General features: G+C 44.2%; 1 protein-coding gene across 1 annotated transcript in view; it reads right to left on the minus strand.

Annotated features, from left to right (window-relative positions):
* NIBAN1 (niban apoptosis regulator 1) overlaps nt 1-15,917 on the minus strand; it is an 85,545-nt gene that overhangs the window by 2,328 nt on the left and 67,300 nt on the right. The window contains exons 7-13 of the mRNA XM_033151364.1: nt 12,147-12,251; nt 11,475-11,637; nt 7,773-7,960; nt 6,059-6,220; nt 4,975-5,085; nt 3,087-3,194; nt 574-685 (exon numbers count right to left, since the gene is read on the minus strand). Coding sequence (XP_033007255.1) covers nt 574-685; nt 3,087-3,194; nt 4,975-5,085; nt 6,059-6,220; nt 7,773-7,960; nt 11,475-11,637; nt 12,147-12,251 — 949 coding nt within the window. The remainder of the gene's footprint in view (nt 1-573; nt 686-3,086; nt 3,195-4,974; nt 5,086-6,058; nt 6,221-7,772; nt 7,961-11,474; nt 11,638-12,146; nt 12,252-15,917) is intronic.

The raw sequence follows: 15,917 nt of genomic DNA on the forward strand, positions 1-15,917 counted from the left end.
TCTAGAGGGCAGAGGGGACTGGCAAGAGCTTGACTGGAGATAAGGGACACACACACACACACACACACACACACACACACACAAAGGCTCCTGCTGAATGTGGTTGCGAGAAGTAGGTCAGGAACAAGGGTTTGGTGGCATCAAGAGCTGGGTGGGTGAAACAAGGGGCAGGTATTGGCTGGGTGGTAAGGCATGGCTTCAGGAGCCTAGACCGTCTCCACCCCCACCCCCTGAAAAGTTCCGCCTGTTAGGGGGAAGATTAAGAGTCTTGAAGACATCTTAGAAGATGGAGCAGAGTCGATTTGTGTTGCTCCAGAGGGCAGGAGTAGAACCAATGGGTAAAAATGACAGGAAACAAGATTTCAGCTAAAGATTAGGATAAACTTTATAATGGTGAGAACTCTCAGCAGTAGGGCAGACTAACCAACCCTGTACAAGCTTTGAGGTTTCTTTTTGGGGGGGGGTGGAACCCGTAGAGAAAGTGGCCATCTAAGGAGAAGCTTCCTATCTTGAGAGCCGCTGCCAGTTTCTTACTTTGCGGGATTATCGTTTTGTCACAGAAAGCGAAGTTACCTTTGAGGGCTTCGTCGAGCAAAGTTTGCAGCAAAATCTCTTCGTAGACGTTTTCGACTTGGATCACGTTGTTGTGCTCGGCAAAAATGAACTGCTCGTATTTCTGAAGCTCCTGTGTGGTGAGACACAATGTCAAGAGGATTAAAAGGACCACGTCCCGACTGCAGCTAATCGGAGTTCTTCCTGCATGTGTGAAAGAGGCCCAACCCAACTCTGTGCCAAAAGAAATTTCGGGGGGGGGGGAGGATTTGCAGGAAACCGTGAGCAAGCCAAGGGAGCAGAGTTCCTTCCGACAAGGCAAGAAACCACAGCACTGGCTCGAGTTTGAGAGGAAAGAAAAAGGAAGTTGGTATCATTTGGCAAATACAGCAAACAAAATGGACAGAATCCCTAGACTAGCTCAAGAACATAGTGAGCCTGGAGATAAGTCTGTACTAATAACTACCGGTACTCTCTCCATCTCTCTTATCGGCTGCTTTCTTGCCTCCTTTGTAAAGACAGCTACACCATCTGCATCTATTTCTTACAATTTTTGCTGTAAGGACCAATACTGGCAGAATTCAGCTGGTGGCTCCACAAGGGGAAACGAGAGGCACCCCCCCCCCCCAAAAAAAGCCGTGTACTTGCTGCAAATTAGACACACCCAACTGTGCACACATTCTCCTTCGCAAAGACTATTATCTGTGTGTGGGGCATGGAATATGCAAAACAGCAGCTAACTAAGGAAAGACCTGTTCAAAGGTAAAAATCATAGAGTTGGAAGGGACCCCACGGGTCACCTAGGTCAGCCCCCTGCAATGCAGGAATCCCATGCCCAACTTGGGGCTCAAACCCACAACCCTGAGATTAAGAGTCTCGTGCTCTACTGACTGAGCTAACAAGCCACCTTGTGGGCTAGCAGTGTTGTGCAGCAGGCTGCCTCTTTTAAAAAACCTTTCACAGAACTTATTTCAAGAAGGGCAATGGAGCTTATTTAAGTAGTTGTTCTTGCATTGCCGGGGGTTGGACTAGATCAGGCATTGGCAAGGTTTACTTCGCCTGGGCCGGTTCACTCCAGCGGAGATCCCTTCGTGGGCCGGATTGAATGCGCGCGGCCGTGATTTCCGGCGTGTAGGTCTGCGTCTGCGCAGCCGCAATTTTCGCCATCTGAGCATGCACAGAAGCGATTTTCGGCACCACAGAAGTGAGTCCCTGCGCCAGTTTAGTGCAACGTGTGGGGACTCACCGAGCGGGCAGCTCGGTGAGGGGGTGGCTCATGGGCCGGTTAAATGACCCCAGTGGGCCACTTGTGGCCCATGGGCCTTAGGTTGCCTACCCCTGGACTAGATGACCCTCGGTGACCCTTCCAACTCTAAAATTCTATGATTTTATATGTTCTTCTTTGTGTCTCCTGCTTTCACCCAATCAGATCTTATGCACCCCTCTATGCAAAGGAGATTGAGAAATGCAAATGAATCAATTTTCTGTGATCACCATAGCTTATTATGACCAAAATGACTCATATGTATGTATGTGTGTATGATATTATTCTTTCATATGGTTTCACCTATGTCTAGATCAGTGAAGATTCCCACTTCCAACTAACCTTGGATCAATCACTACATCTTCCAAAGTTGGTGCAGTTTGGTCACAGAATGTGTAAAAGGTAAAAGGAAAGGACCCTAGGCAGTTAAGCCCAGTCAAAGGTGACTATGGGGTTCGAGCGCTCATCTCATTTATCAGGCCAAGGGAGCCAGCATTTGTCTGCTTTCCAGGTCATGTGACCAGCAGGACTAAACCCCTTCTGGTGCAACAGGACACCATGACGGAAACAAGAGCGCACAGAAATGCCATTTACCTTCCCGCCACAGTGGTACCTATTTATCTACTTGCACTGCCATGCTTTCAAACTGCTAGGTTGGCAGAAGTTGGGGCAGAGCAATGGGAGCTCAGCACATCACGGGCATTCAAACTGCCAACCTTCTGATCAGCAAGCCCAAGATGCTCAGTGGTTTAGAGCACAGCGCCACCCGCGTTTATAGCCCCTGTGAGGCCACAGAACATAGAGGTTGTCAAAATGTGAAACTTGTCTGCTTGTATGGCTGTGGTCCGGAATCCTGTTTGGGGTGTGGCACATTTGCCCCTCTCCATCCTACACTCTGTTGTTCGCCAGTGCCACACCACAAAAGTATCTTCCCACCCCGATCATTCTTCCAATTGGAACCACTTGTGTTTTGTAACAGAAGTCATTGCCACAAAAGCACCAGCAATGACTTACTATGCCGAACTGTACATAACAAGAAGGGGAAAGGGTACTGTATGCATTTTGAGAAACGCATCCTAAAGTCAGAATATATTTCTTTGACTCCAAGAACAGGAAAGGAGGATGACCAAGGCTTCATAAGCCCGTTCTGTGATTTAAAAGACATTGTAATTTATTTATTTTTAATGCCCATTCACAGTGATAAGCACAGTAGCTGCAGTATGCAAATCCTTCCTCTCCTTTCAATTCAAATACAGGTATTGTAACTTACCGGCTTACACGTTGAAGCCAATGTCCTCTGAAGTGTGGGCAACGAGATTTGGACCAAGGCATCCTGAAATATCTTTTTCCGGGCGGTACTGCTGTCATAGTCATATTGCTGTCAATTTAAAAATAAATAAATAAAAAGAATCAGCCGAATGTGCTGGCAAACACCTCCCACCTTCCTGCACAAAATCAGCGTAAACCCCATACAAAATCAGTGCACAGACGCAATCAGGGTTTCTCTTCAAACTATCGCTGGAATCCTTTGGGAACAGCTGCTTTAACCAAGTCCCTTCTTTCGTTCTTGCAAAGTATAATGCACACAATCAATAACATCCACGTGTTAAATATAAATGTGTGTGTTTGTGTGTTTGTATAAGAAGTGAACACAGACACACCTCTCCTCAAAAGATTCCTTGATCTATCACTCATTATTATTAAATAATTTTATTTATTATATTAATAAAATAAGAAGCATCTGATGCATTTTTATTACATTTACTCCACCATCAGATTGTTTCTAATCTTGTAGATTAGAAAACCTCAGATTAATTTTTGCCTTCGTTCCAATCAACAACAGGATACACACCAACTTCACACATTTACAAAACGGCTAAAGCAGGGTGAAAGGGGCAAAGGAGGACAGGGCTTCAGGACCTTTTAATAACTGGGGGGGGGGAGAGGCACAACTTATCATGCACTATTAAAACAACAGAAATTGCGTCTTCTTTTGCAACCGAGCTAGATTATATTCAGAACGAGACACCCAATAATAGCAGGAGTGGCCAGTATGATGGAGCGGCGTTGCAGAGTCCTTCAGATCCACTGAAGATATTTCTTCCTCAGAATATCTATCAATATGCACTATGAACACTTATTTTCACTTCTTAGCATTGGGCAGGAGTGCCTGGCATGGTGGGGCACTGCTGCTGAGGTGCCCTCCCCAACACTTGCGTCGCTACAGCTCACCTGGCCAGGGGCAGGGGAGCGTTGAAGTTGTGACTGTGTGAATGCACTGGCAAGAGAGCCCAGACTGGTTTTGCTGGTGCACCTTCACAGCCAACCTCACAACCCCTGCACCATTTGGTCTAGCTGCAGGGGTGCTGGTACTGGGAGTGCGGTTCAGTGGCAGTGCTCCTTCACACAGCAGCTCCTTACCAACACTACGAAATGGAAACACATGTCCAGGCTATACATTAATAGAAATTTAAGGAATGTATCTTTTCTCCTAGGCTTATGATAGACCAAGATGATAATTTGTTTTTAAACTGTAAGTGTGTTGTCGTATCTTCCTGAGGCCGTTACTAGGGGCTTGGGGGAGATTGCTCTGTGTGTGTGTGTGTGTGTCTGTGTTTTTGCATGGATGTGTTCATATTTTAGTGTTTTGTTTTTAAAACGTATGTTTGAAGCTGCTTGGAGACACCCAGGTAACAAGCGTCGTAATACGGTGGTTCTCAAACTTTTTTCCTCTGGGCCACAATAAAAAAATCAGTTTGCGCCATGCCAAATTTTTAACGGTTAACAATGGAAAACAAAAACAAACAACTCCCAGCGGTGCTTGATTTGTAACGTAGAACACAACTACTTTATAATATGAGCTTGTTTATAATATGAGCAGTGTCTGTTCCTAAAAGGGAGCACTGAAAGTATGAAACGATGCAACTACCTAAGAACATGATTCATTCCCAAAATATATTATAAACAAGCCTGAAATGTTTAAATGTCTCTTTGATTGTCCTTGTGTCTTCCCACCCCACTTGCCATCCTTTCCTGCCACACCCTTTGCGAACCACTGGTCTAACAAGTCTAAATGTGGTGATATATATAATTATAATAGACACTACACCCCTACATTTCCCCTGCAGAGGACAGGAATAAGTAAATAAACAGCATACCTTAAGAACACGAAGTTTGACTTTCTCAATGGCTGTTGACACTTTGGCCGCATCCCTATGATGGCTTAGACTCAGCAGGTGATCGAAGGTATATACAGCATTTCCCATAAGCTATAAACACATTGAGAGATAGATGCCATATTTATTTGCCTACAAAATTCCGAGAGTCACCAAGATGAACCTATCAGTCGACATCAACCTCAAGGCACTTCTGGCAACAGCACATCATCATTTTGGTTCTGTCACGAGACTCTACGGCTTAAATCAGGAGCCTCATGGTCTGGGCATGGGATCTAGCCTGGTGATTATGTGAATCTTCTGTGAATCCTCTTCAGGCACAGAAGAGAACAGTGACATCATCTCCTGCAATGGGCAGGCAACATGAAGTCTTTGCATCAATCTGGTCTGATATAGTTTCCATTTGCTTGACCCTCTTCCCTCGCCTGATACAACAGTGACTTCTATATTCTTCACTTCCTGCTCCAGTAACTGAACTAAGAGCTTAGGGACCTTGGGTTAGAAGGCACACACTCCAGATCTGGATTTCTGAGACGGCTGGTCAGAATGCTGGCTTGGCTCTGACGGGGTGAACAGTTTTCCAGATAGCATTTAGGAGTGCTTAACACCTCAGAAATCAATACTTCTCCATTGGAAATTGGCCAGTAATCTGAATGTGTGTTGAGGTCCAGCTCCAAGGTCCCGCTCCGAGGGCCTTCTGGCAATTCCCTCACTCCAAGAAGTGAAGCTACAGGGAACCAGGCAGAGGGCCTTCTTGGTAGTGGCACCTGCCCTGTGAAATGCCCTCCCATCAGATGTCAAGGAAATAAACAACTATCTGACTTTTAGAAGACATCTGAAGGCAGCCCTATTTAGGAAGGTTTTTTTAATGTTTGGTGTTTTATCATATTTTTAATATTCTGTTGGAAGCTGCCCAGAGTGGCTGGGGAAACCCAGCCAGATGAGCGGGGGTATAAATTATTGTTATTATTATTATTAATAATGAAGATGATGATGACAACACTAGGGTGCATGCACCAAGACCAAAAACTAGGCTGACTGTCAAAATAAATGAATTTTACAGTACCTCCTGCATGACGTTTTGGGTCATCTGAATAACCAAGCCAATATCATAGAATTTGAAGCGGCTCTTGAGGTCCTGGAGATGCTCTTGAAGGAAGTCAACTTTCAGATAGCAAGGTTCCATTTTCACAGAGTCATATGGCAGGCTTATCAGGTGCTTCACGTTCTGTCAGGAAGACAGTATCCACAGGTTTTCAGTAATGTTTATGCAGCTACTTTGCACTGGTGGAACGCAGTGGCTAAGAGTGTTATCCCAGGCAAAGAACTGGTGGCTCAGGAGCCCTGAAGATCCAGTGGTAATGACTGACCTAGCAGCCAACAGAAGGCAGAGTTGGGCTCCTTAGGATGTCAGCCCTATAGAATAGGTCAACCAATAATGTGACTGATCCATTATTGGCCTAGTTGGCATTGGGTTAGTTGTCTTGATGTCATACGGATAGTGCAAATGAGCTAAGTAGTTGAGTAATAAGGGGCTCATAGCGTCAAACTCAACTTCAAATTTGCCATTACAGGGAACTTTCCTCCCAATGTGAACAGCAGGCACATGGTGACCGCAAGGCTGATCAAGATAAAAGCAGGGGCAAAGGGCAAAAGATCCTCTACCCAGATGCCACTATCTTAATCCAGCCCAGTATACCTGAAGGTACGCAGGCTGAGACCCTACCTGCCCGCAGACTGTCTTGCCAGAGTGATACATGCTTGGACTACTGCAATGCACTCTACGTGGGATCTTCTGCTTGGACTACTGCAATGCACTCTACGTGGGGCTACCTTTGAAGGTGACCCAGAAACTACAACTATTCCAGAATGTGGCAGCTAGACTGGTGACTAGGAGTGGCCGCCAAGACCATATAACACTGGTCCTAAAGGATCTTCATTGGCTCCCAGTATGTTTCCGAGCACAACTCAAAGTGTTAGTGCTGACCTTTAAAGCCCTAAACAGCCTCGGCCCAGTATACCTGAAGGAGCATCTCCACCCCAATCGTTCAGCCCGGACACTGAGGTCCAGCTCCAAGGACCTCCTGGTGGTTCCCTCACTCCAAGAAGTGAGGTTACAGGGAACCAGGCAGAGGGCCTTCTCGGTAGTGGCGCCTGCCCTGTGGAATGCCCTCCCATCAGATGTCAGGGAAATAAACAACCACCTGACTTTTAGAAGAAATCTGAAGGCAGCCCTGTTTAGGGAAGTTTTTAATGTCTGTTGTTTTATTGCATTTTTAATATTCTGTTGGGAACCGCCCAGGGTAGCTGGGGAAACCCAGCCAGATGGGTGGGGTATAAATATGTTGTTGTTGTTGTTGTTGTTGTTGTTGTTGTTGTTGTTGTTGTTGCTCCCAACTAGCTACTTGCTTTCTGTAAATGTAAACTGGCAAGGGCAAGCTACAGGACAAATGCCACATACAGTATGACCCTGAGATGATCTAAGAATTGTAATTCTAAGGTAAGTAATCAGTATATACTGCCACAGCCTTTACAATTATGCAGTATGGCTCTTTCTGAGCCTTTGAGTAGGAAGATAATGGCTGCAGACAAACAGATGACAATTACGGCTTATGGAATGTAGCTTAGCATTTGTAACCTTGTTCATTAGGCTTCTCGACAGGTAGCAATATTTCCTTATCTTATTCCTCCTTAAAAGAATCCTGTGAGACAGGTTGCTATTACTTTTTTGGTCAACAGGTGGGGACTGAGCCAAAGGTCACATCATGTGGCTATCATACCTCTTTCAGCTTTGCAGTGTCATTTGTCTCTTGGAAATTTTGGCTGATCTCATTCACCTCTTTTTCAAAGAGAAGACGGACTTCACTGAACCCAGAGCTCACTGGGCCCATGAGCTCCTCCAGGATGGAAGCCAGAAAGGGCTGGATGTTCTCGCCGCAACATATCTGGATAGGCTCAGATATACTCTCTGAAAGATTAAGGCAGGCAGGAGTTAGGATCACCAAAAGAGAGGTTCCAAGGACAAGACAGACTATCAAAATCCAAAGGACAACTAAAGTCATTTATCAGTGAGGTCCCAACTAAAGAAGAATGGCAACTTAAGTGGGCAGAATATGCGCAGCTTGCAGACTTAACATATAGAATAAGAGAACAAGAAGAACATACGTTTAAAGAAGATTTGAAAATGTTTATGGAATATATGGAAAATAACTGTGTACAGCTGAAAACGCTGGCAGCATTAAGATAAATTCAACAGTGTAAATAAGTTATGATGGATGTAATAATGGAATACTGAATGGTATCGTTTCTGTAAAATATGCAGGGATTTATGATATGTAAAATGAACCATGGAAAGAGAAGAAGGGAAGTCATTGATATCTTTAGGATGTAAAATTAGTATTTTAAATTGTACAACAGAAATTTAATACACACACACACACACACACACACACACACACACACACAGTCGTACCTTGGAAGTCAAACGGAATCCATTCCGGAAGTCCATTCGACTTCCAAAACATTCGGAAACCAAAGTGCAGCTTCCGATTGGCTGCAGGAAGCTCCTGTAGCCAATTGGAGCCCGCGGAAGCCCCATTGGACGTTCAGCTTCCAAAAATAGTTTGCAAACCAGAACAGTCACTTCCGGGTTTGTGGTGTTCGGGAGCCAAAACATTTGGGAACTAAGCTGTTCCAAAACCAAGGTACGACTGTATATAGTCATTTATCAGTGACAGATTAATCAATACACAGACATTATTCTATATCCTGCACATCGTGAGAAATGTAGTTTTGCAAAACCTGCTATGGGCAAAATAGCAATGTAGGTGAGATGTGACTTGTTAATTAAACTGGAAACTTCATACTGTAATCAAAATTTCTTAAATTTTTTTTTACTGGATGTGAAAGTCTGGGGCAGTTGGTTTCTTAGCTCAGTATGCTATCACTGTATCAGTTCCACAGAGCATTAACACTTAGAAAAGGTCTATAATTATGGTAACCCTTGGGCATATTTGGCTTGCTCAACTCCCTTTGATGAACAAGAATGTAGCTTTTATCTCTGACTGACTTAAATTAAGCTTTAAAACTGCAAGCTTTAAAACTATGGATTAGTTTATTATTAAGTACAGGGAATCAAGGCAAAACAAGACATCCAAGATACAGAGGCTGTTCTGTTCCTATTAAGCCTTGGTGACTTGTTGCTGTGAAAACAAAGGATACTTCTAGACCACACCATGTAAAGTGTACTCCACTTCAATTCAACTGAAATCTCCCAACAAGGAAATGGCTAATGGTTACGGAAAGAACTGAAGGATGAGGTCACTAATGTATTTTTACTATCAACAGTAACATGGGCAACACCCATCACCAACTGGGAATTCTAAGCGAAGTTTCTGCCCTCATACACATTATATGATGGAAATGAAATGTGTAGCGTATTCAACATGCCAGGCAAAACTGGAGAAGGACGTCTTTTCACTAAAAGGCACAGAGGTGGGCCTACTTCATAATACAAGGAAGAAACCACCAATTTGGATTCAACCAACACATTGATGGTTTCATAACTATCAAACTAAAGTTTAAGGGGTTAGAAAACATTATAAACAGAAAGTAAAAGGCATGTTTTCTTAGTTCTTAGTTTCTTAGATATGTTTTCTTAGTTTCTTAGACATGTTTTCTTAGTTCATATTAATGCAAGTGAGCACACTATCCATTGTCCTTTATTGATCTGGTCACCTGAATGGAACTCCCCCCCCCCCCCAATAATATGTGCCCTGTTTTGTAGGCTTATCGTGTCACTTTCCTGCCAGCTTACAATAGAGTAACATACTTTCCAGAAGGCAAAGGAAAAATATTTTACATGTGGACATGTTGTTGTTGTTCAGTCGTGTCCGACTCTTCGTGACCCCATGGACCAGAGCACGCCAGGCACGCCTATCCTTCACTGCCTCTCGCAGTTTGGGCAAACTCATGTTAGTAGCTTCGAGAACACTGTCCAACCATCTCATCCTCTGTCGTCCCCTTCTCCTTGTGCCCTCCATCTTTCCCAACATCAGGGTCTTTTCTAGGGAGTCTTCTCTTCTCATGAGGTGGCCAAAGTACTGGAGCCTCAACTTCAGGACCTGTCCTTCTAGTGAGCACTCAGGGCTGATTTCTTTGAGAATGGATAGGTTTGATCTTCTTGCAGTCCATGGGACTCTCAAGAGTCTCCTCCAGCACCATAATTCAAAAGCATCAATTCTTTGGCGATCAGCCTTCTTGATGGTCCAGCTCTCACTTCCGTACATTACTACTGGGAAAACCATAGCTTTAACTATACGGACCTTTGTCGGCAAGGTGAGGACATGTGGACATACCCTATGTCAAACAGTTTTCTGAGGATAAACCTGAATCGTGCTGTCAACTCCCATGTCTCCAAAGTTAGACAATGGAGCAATTCTTAACCAGTTGGAAATTTGCAGTGAAGCTTTTGCCCAGAGCATAAATCTTAGGTTTACAAACTAGTTTTACTAGTTATGCTCCTGTGACCTTTGTAGTAACTTCACACATAACAATTTAGCAGGTAAATTTTTCCTTATCACAGTTTCTCCAAGCCAAGAAAAAGTTGTGGTCTAGTGGTCAAAGGAGAAGTAGGAAAATACTGATTTTTAAACAAAATCCTGACTATTTAAGATTAGAACAGGCTTTCTAGGGCAGGCCAAAGGCCCCACTCACACTAGCGGAGGAAGCGGGTGCGGTCCACCCTGTGTGTCATCCCTGAGGGGGGTGACATCGCCGCACCACCCCCCTGGGCCGCTCGCAGTGCCCTCCTGGGATGCTCGCCCCGCCCCCAGGTGCACAGCTCTAGGTGCTGGATGTCCACCCATCCAGTACTCTGTTCTCACAGTGGCCAACCAGATGCCCATGTGTCATGGGGGGGGGGCTCCCCAGCCAAAGGAATGCACATGACAGAGAGTTAACTCTTTAATGTCAAAGTTCTGAATACCCCCCACACCACTCTAGCATCTAGAGAGCTATTCCCAGATCTGTGCTCTGCGGAGCAGTTGCAGCGACAGGAGGTCTCTCCCACTCCAACAGTTTATGTACCTCACCCCAACGGGCTGCGTGCATACAGGCGGAGACTATGCCCAAGTGGAGGCTTCCTCTGCTCACCCCTCTTCAGTCCCCTCCTGGTTCTGGGAGACAATGTGAGGAAGCACCTGGCCCTTCGCTTGCCTGACCTGCCTCCTCCTGCAACCCATCCTGTGTGCCACCCTTCAGCTCTGATGCTTCCCCTGTCTCTGACTCTTGCCTCCTGGCCAGTACAGTTCCCCACAAATCACGTGCCCCCTCTCCCAAGTCAGACTCCAGCCCCCTTCCCCCTGCTGCCTTCTCGACAATGTCCTGCCAGTAGTCCCTGGCACACCAGGGGAAGCCCACAAGCACAGCAGGAATCCTCTCCCCACCCCTGATTCCCAGCAACCAGTATTAACACCGCCAACCTTTTATTTTTCCAGCCAAGTGATTCTTGGAGGTCAGAATTTCATCCATATTCGACCGAATAGTTCCTTCAAGGCCTGCGGCGACTTCTTTGCATTCGTCCTTCAGGGAACGTAAGCCTTCGGAAACCTGATTTTGGACCAAATGGTAGGTTTCTTCTAGAATCTAGGATAAGGGAAAGCACAAAAGGAGCTGATCATCAATGGCAACACAGCCCAGCTAGCTACTCTGCAAATTAACCATACAGTCGTAAGCGTGTTCTCTGGATCAAAATGATCGCTTTCACTGAAGTATTTTGTATATAAATACTGGAAAGCTGAGCGAGCTTGCTTTAATATCCTTTGATCGCCGGTGGCTACTGCAAGCCACTGGAATTTTTGAAAAGCACCCCAGCTTCCTGGAGTGGAGCTGAAACAAACAGTTTTAAATATATTTCCTGCAAGAGAAAGAAGTCTTAGCATTATAATATAGGAAGCAGCTTTGGGTATGCTTGTACCTATCAAGGACTGATTTCAATACTAGCATTGTCTGTCACAATGAACGACTGTTTGCTTCCCTCTGCTCAGCCTATAGAATTTATTACAAAAGGCACTATAAGTCTCCAAACTGTTCATCCTATAAAAGGCTGCCCAGAAACTTCCTACTGCTCAGGAAATAGGGAAAACAATACTTACACCAAACCATGCCCGCTTTCGATCATGCCGCTTCCCTTTCATTTTAGGAAGCACCATAGTCTGAAGGCTAGGTAAAAGTTCCTCCATTACAAGGTTGCTGAGAATCTACAAGGGAGTAAAATGAAATTATTATATTCTCAGCCTCAAAAGCATGTACCTGAATGCTGTGAATGAAGCAACCTTGGCAGAAACTCAGAGGCTAAGGAGCTGGTTCATGTGAGAGATTGCTGTCAAGCATAACTATGCATGACTTCTAGTTAGTGCATGAAGAGGTTAAGGACCACAGAGCTGCATTGCTAGATGAGCAAAAGTTGGGCAAAAGATTCCTGCATTGCAGGGGGTTGGACTAGATGGCCCTCGTGGTCCCTTCCAACGCTTTGTTGTTGTTGCTCAGTCGTTCAGTCGTGTCCGACTCTTCGTGACCCCATGGACCAGAGCACGCCAGGCACGCCTATCCTTCACTGCCTCCCGCAGTTTGGCCAAACTCATGTTAGTAGCTTCGAGAATACTGTCCAACCATCTCATCCTTTGTCGTCCCCTTCTCCTTGTGCCCTCCATCTTTCCCAACATCAGGGTCTTTTCCAGGGAGTCTTCTCTTCTCATGAGGTGGCCAAAGTACTGGAGCCTCAACTTCAGGATCTGTCCTTCTAGTGAGCACTCAGGGCCGATTTCCTTGAGAATGGATAGGTTTGATCTTCTTGCAGTCCATGGGACTCTCAAGAGTCTCCTCCAGCACCATAATTCAAAAGCATCAATTCTTCGGCGATCAGCCTTCTTGATGGTCCAGCTCTCACTTCCGTACATTACTACTGGGAAAACCATAGCTTTAACTATACGGACCTTTGTTGGCAAGGTGATGTCTTTGCTTTTTAAGATGCTGTCTAGGTTTGTCATTGCTTTTCTCCCAAGAAGCAGGTGTCTTCTAATTTCGTGACTGCTGTCACCATCTGCAGTGATCATGGAACCCAAGAAAGTGAAATCTCTCACTGCCTCCATTTCTTCCCCTTCTATTTGCCAGGAGGTGATGGGACCAGTGGCCATGATCTTAGTTTTTTTGATGTTGAGCTTCAGACCATATTTTGCGCTTTCCTCTTTCACCCTCATTAAAAGGTTCTTTAATTCCTCCTCACTTTCTGCCATCAAGGTTGTATCATCAGCATATCTGAGGTTGTTGATATTTTTTCCGGCAATCTTAATTCCGGTTTGGGATTCATCCAGCCCAGCCTTTCGCATGATGAAAGCTACAATTCTATGATTCTATCTGGAGCCGCCTTCCTGTAACTTAGACAATAGTCAAAGGAGAATAAGGAGTTGGCATAAGGCACTCTGCAGATCAAGACTCTTCATTCCTGGTGTACCTTGTTTAGGGTAGGCTCAAACCTACATTCCTGCTTCTTTTGGATATTCCCACCCTGCCGTCTGGGATGAAAGCCAGCAGCAGCAACAGATTGCATACTCCAAACTTTATTATGTGTGAGCAGGTTCTGATGAGCCATTTCACGAGGCAATGATCCTAAGGCAGCTTTGCTCCCACCCTTTGGAATTTTTTTTAAAGCCTTATAAGGTTCTGAGCATGCCTCATCTGAGGACAAGTAATTCTTCTCCCTGCGAAGCAGCTATGATAGATCATACACCTTCTCCAGAGGAAGCAAAGCTTTCCCTCCTATGCATCATGTAACAAAGGATGAGTGTAAGCTTGCTCCCAATCTAAAAACACATATTTGGAACTATATTCTATACTTTCTGCCCAAGAGTATTATGCCTGTGCTTCTCTTGCAGTTGCATGGAACAACACATGTATCAGACCTATGAATCTGTAAGTAAAGCATTTTTAACTTACTTAGCAGTATATAGCCTGTTCCTTGCAAGAGGGATAGAAAGAGGGGAGCACTGTAAATGGAATAATAAAGTTCTGACAACCTATATTCCTAACGCTACACTGTTGTTCAGAGTCTGATGGGCGGGGCACAAATAAAAAATATTATTATTATTTTGCCAAATCATTTTTATTGACTTTCCAAATTTTAACGAATCAACCACATATTAAAACTAATACAATTTTTCCAAAAATGGTTCTCCTCACTCCGTTGGCAATGTGTCCATAATTTCCTCATGTTGCCGCACAGTTTTCCCAATTATTTCTAATTCACATTTCATTTCCGATAATTATCCTTACAATAGTTTTTTGTTATTTTTAACTTATTATCCACCAGCTATCCATTTGCCAATTCCTCCATGTACAATATGATGATGATTATGGTTTTAATACTCTGTTTTTAATACACTTCGCACAAAAAGAGCAGGCACTAGCGAACCGCATGACTCATGACTAAGGAGATAATAATGTAATCTATCTAAGCTCTGTTAAAATAGGGCTCAAGGGAGATATGGGCTGTGAGTAATTCCCACAGCTCGCCAAATCAGCTAATGAGATGCTATAAGCTTGCCAGGTGAATGTGGAGCTGTGCAAGTTTCAAATAATACTTTAATCCCCTCAGGTACATCAAAATGTCCAGATGTTATCACGTTTGAGGTTAGTCGAAGCACCTTGTAGGATCATTTAACCTGCAGCATAGAAGTATGGATATGGGGCTGAAGTTTGGCCTTTAAACTCTATGAGAAGCAAAACGTTTAACAAATATGACTACACTCACGCTTGCATATGATTTTTTTTTTAATAATTAGGCGTATCACCTAACATCCAAATTGCAGCCTATTATTATTCTGGTATTCCATTTTCCTGTTATGAAAATGGAAGTGTCATAGTGGCAGAAAGGATGTGAGGGGAGAGAGTCTTTGTGCTGACCACCTCCATCGCAAGGATCCTTCAGAAGGGAATTGCTGCCAAGAGCATTATGTACAGGTGTATTCTGATGCATTGAACAGAATGGAAGTTTATGAGTCATGGCGGACGGGAGAGCACGTGTACAAACTCAACAGGGCTTTGTTTGTTTTGTTGCTATTTTGTTAATGTTGTTTTATAGCAGGGAGGTCCAACAGGTCGGTCGCGATCAACTGGTCGATCCCTTGGTGGTTCCGGTCGATCGCGGTCGATCACGGGCTCCTTTTCCTTTGCGGTGGCATAAGAGCATCTGACCCCGGCCCCTCGCCCCATCCTCCATTTGCGCATGATCGCTAGAATGGAAGACGGAATTATCCCTCAGCGTCAGTTTGTTTCCTTAGCCATCTTTTGGTGAGTGACTTTTCCCCTGTCCCCTTTAATCTTTAATAAATTTTGACATTTTACTTTCCAAAAAAAGCTCAACCACTTTGACATGAACCCCCCAAAAACAGCTTAACAACTGTGACCTGAACCGCCCCCCCCCCCAAATAAAGGGGCAGGTCACTGCCAATTTTTTATTCTGTGAGTAGATCACAGTCTTTTGGGAGTTGGATGCCCCTGTTTTATACATATGAATGCTGTCGTACTTTCTGAATCCTGTGATTTTTGGTGTAACCGTGATGATTATCCTATTTTTTAGTTGTTTTGTTAATAGTGTTACATAGATGTTAATTGTTTTATTTGGGATTTGGGATTGTCTTACTGATGATTTATTAAGTATTCTATATGATTTATGCTGTATTCGTGATGTTCCATTATGTTATTTTTATCTTTTGTTTGTAAGCCGCTTTGGGATTTATTTGAATAAAAACCGGCATAGAAATAGATTCAATCAATCAGCCAATCATTTCTGGTTGAAACCTGCCCTGCCCCCTCAGTGTAATCATTCCTACATTCTAATACTGGTATCATAAAGGATACAGGTATCA

This window comes from Lacerta agilis, chromosome 6, assembly GCF_009819535.1.
Source record: "Lacerta agilis isolate rLacAgi1 chromosome 6, rLacAgi1.pri, whole genome shotgun sequence".
In the NCBI taxonomy this organism is placed as follows: Eukaryota; Metazoa; Chordata; class Lepidosauria; order Squamata; family Lacertidae; genus Lacerta; species Lacerta agilis.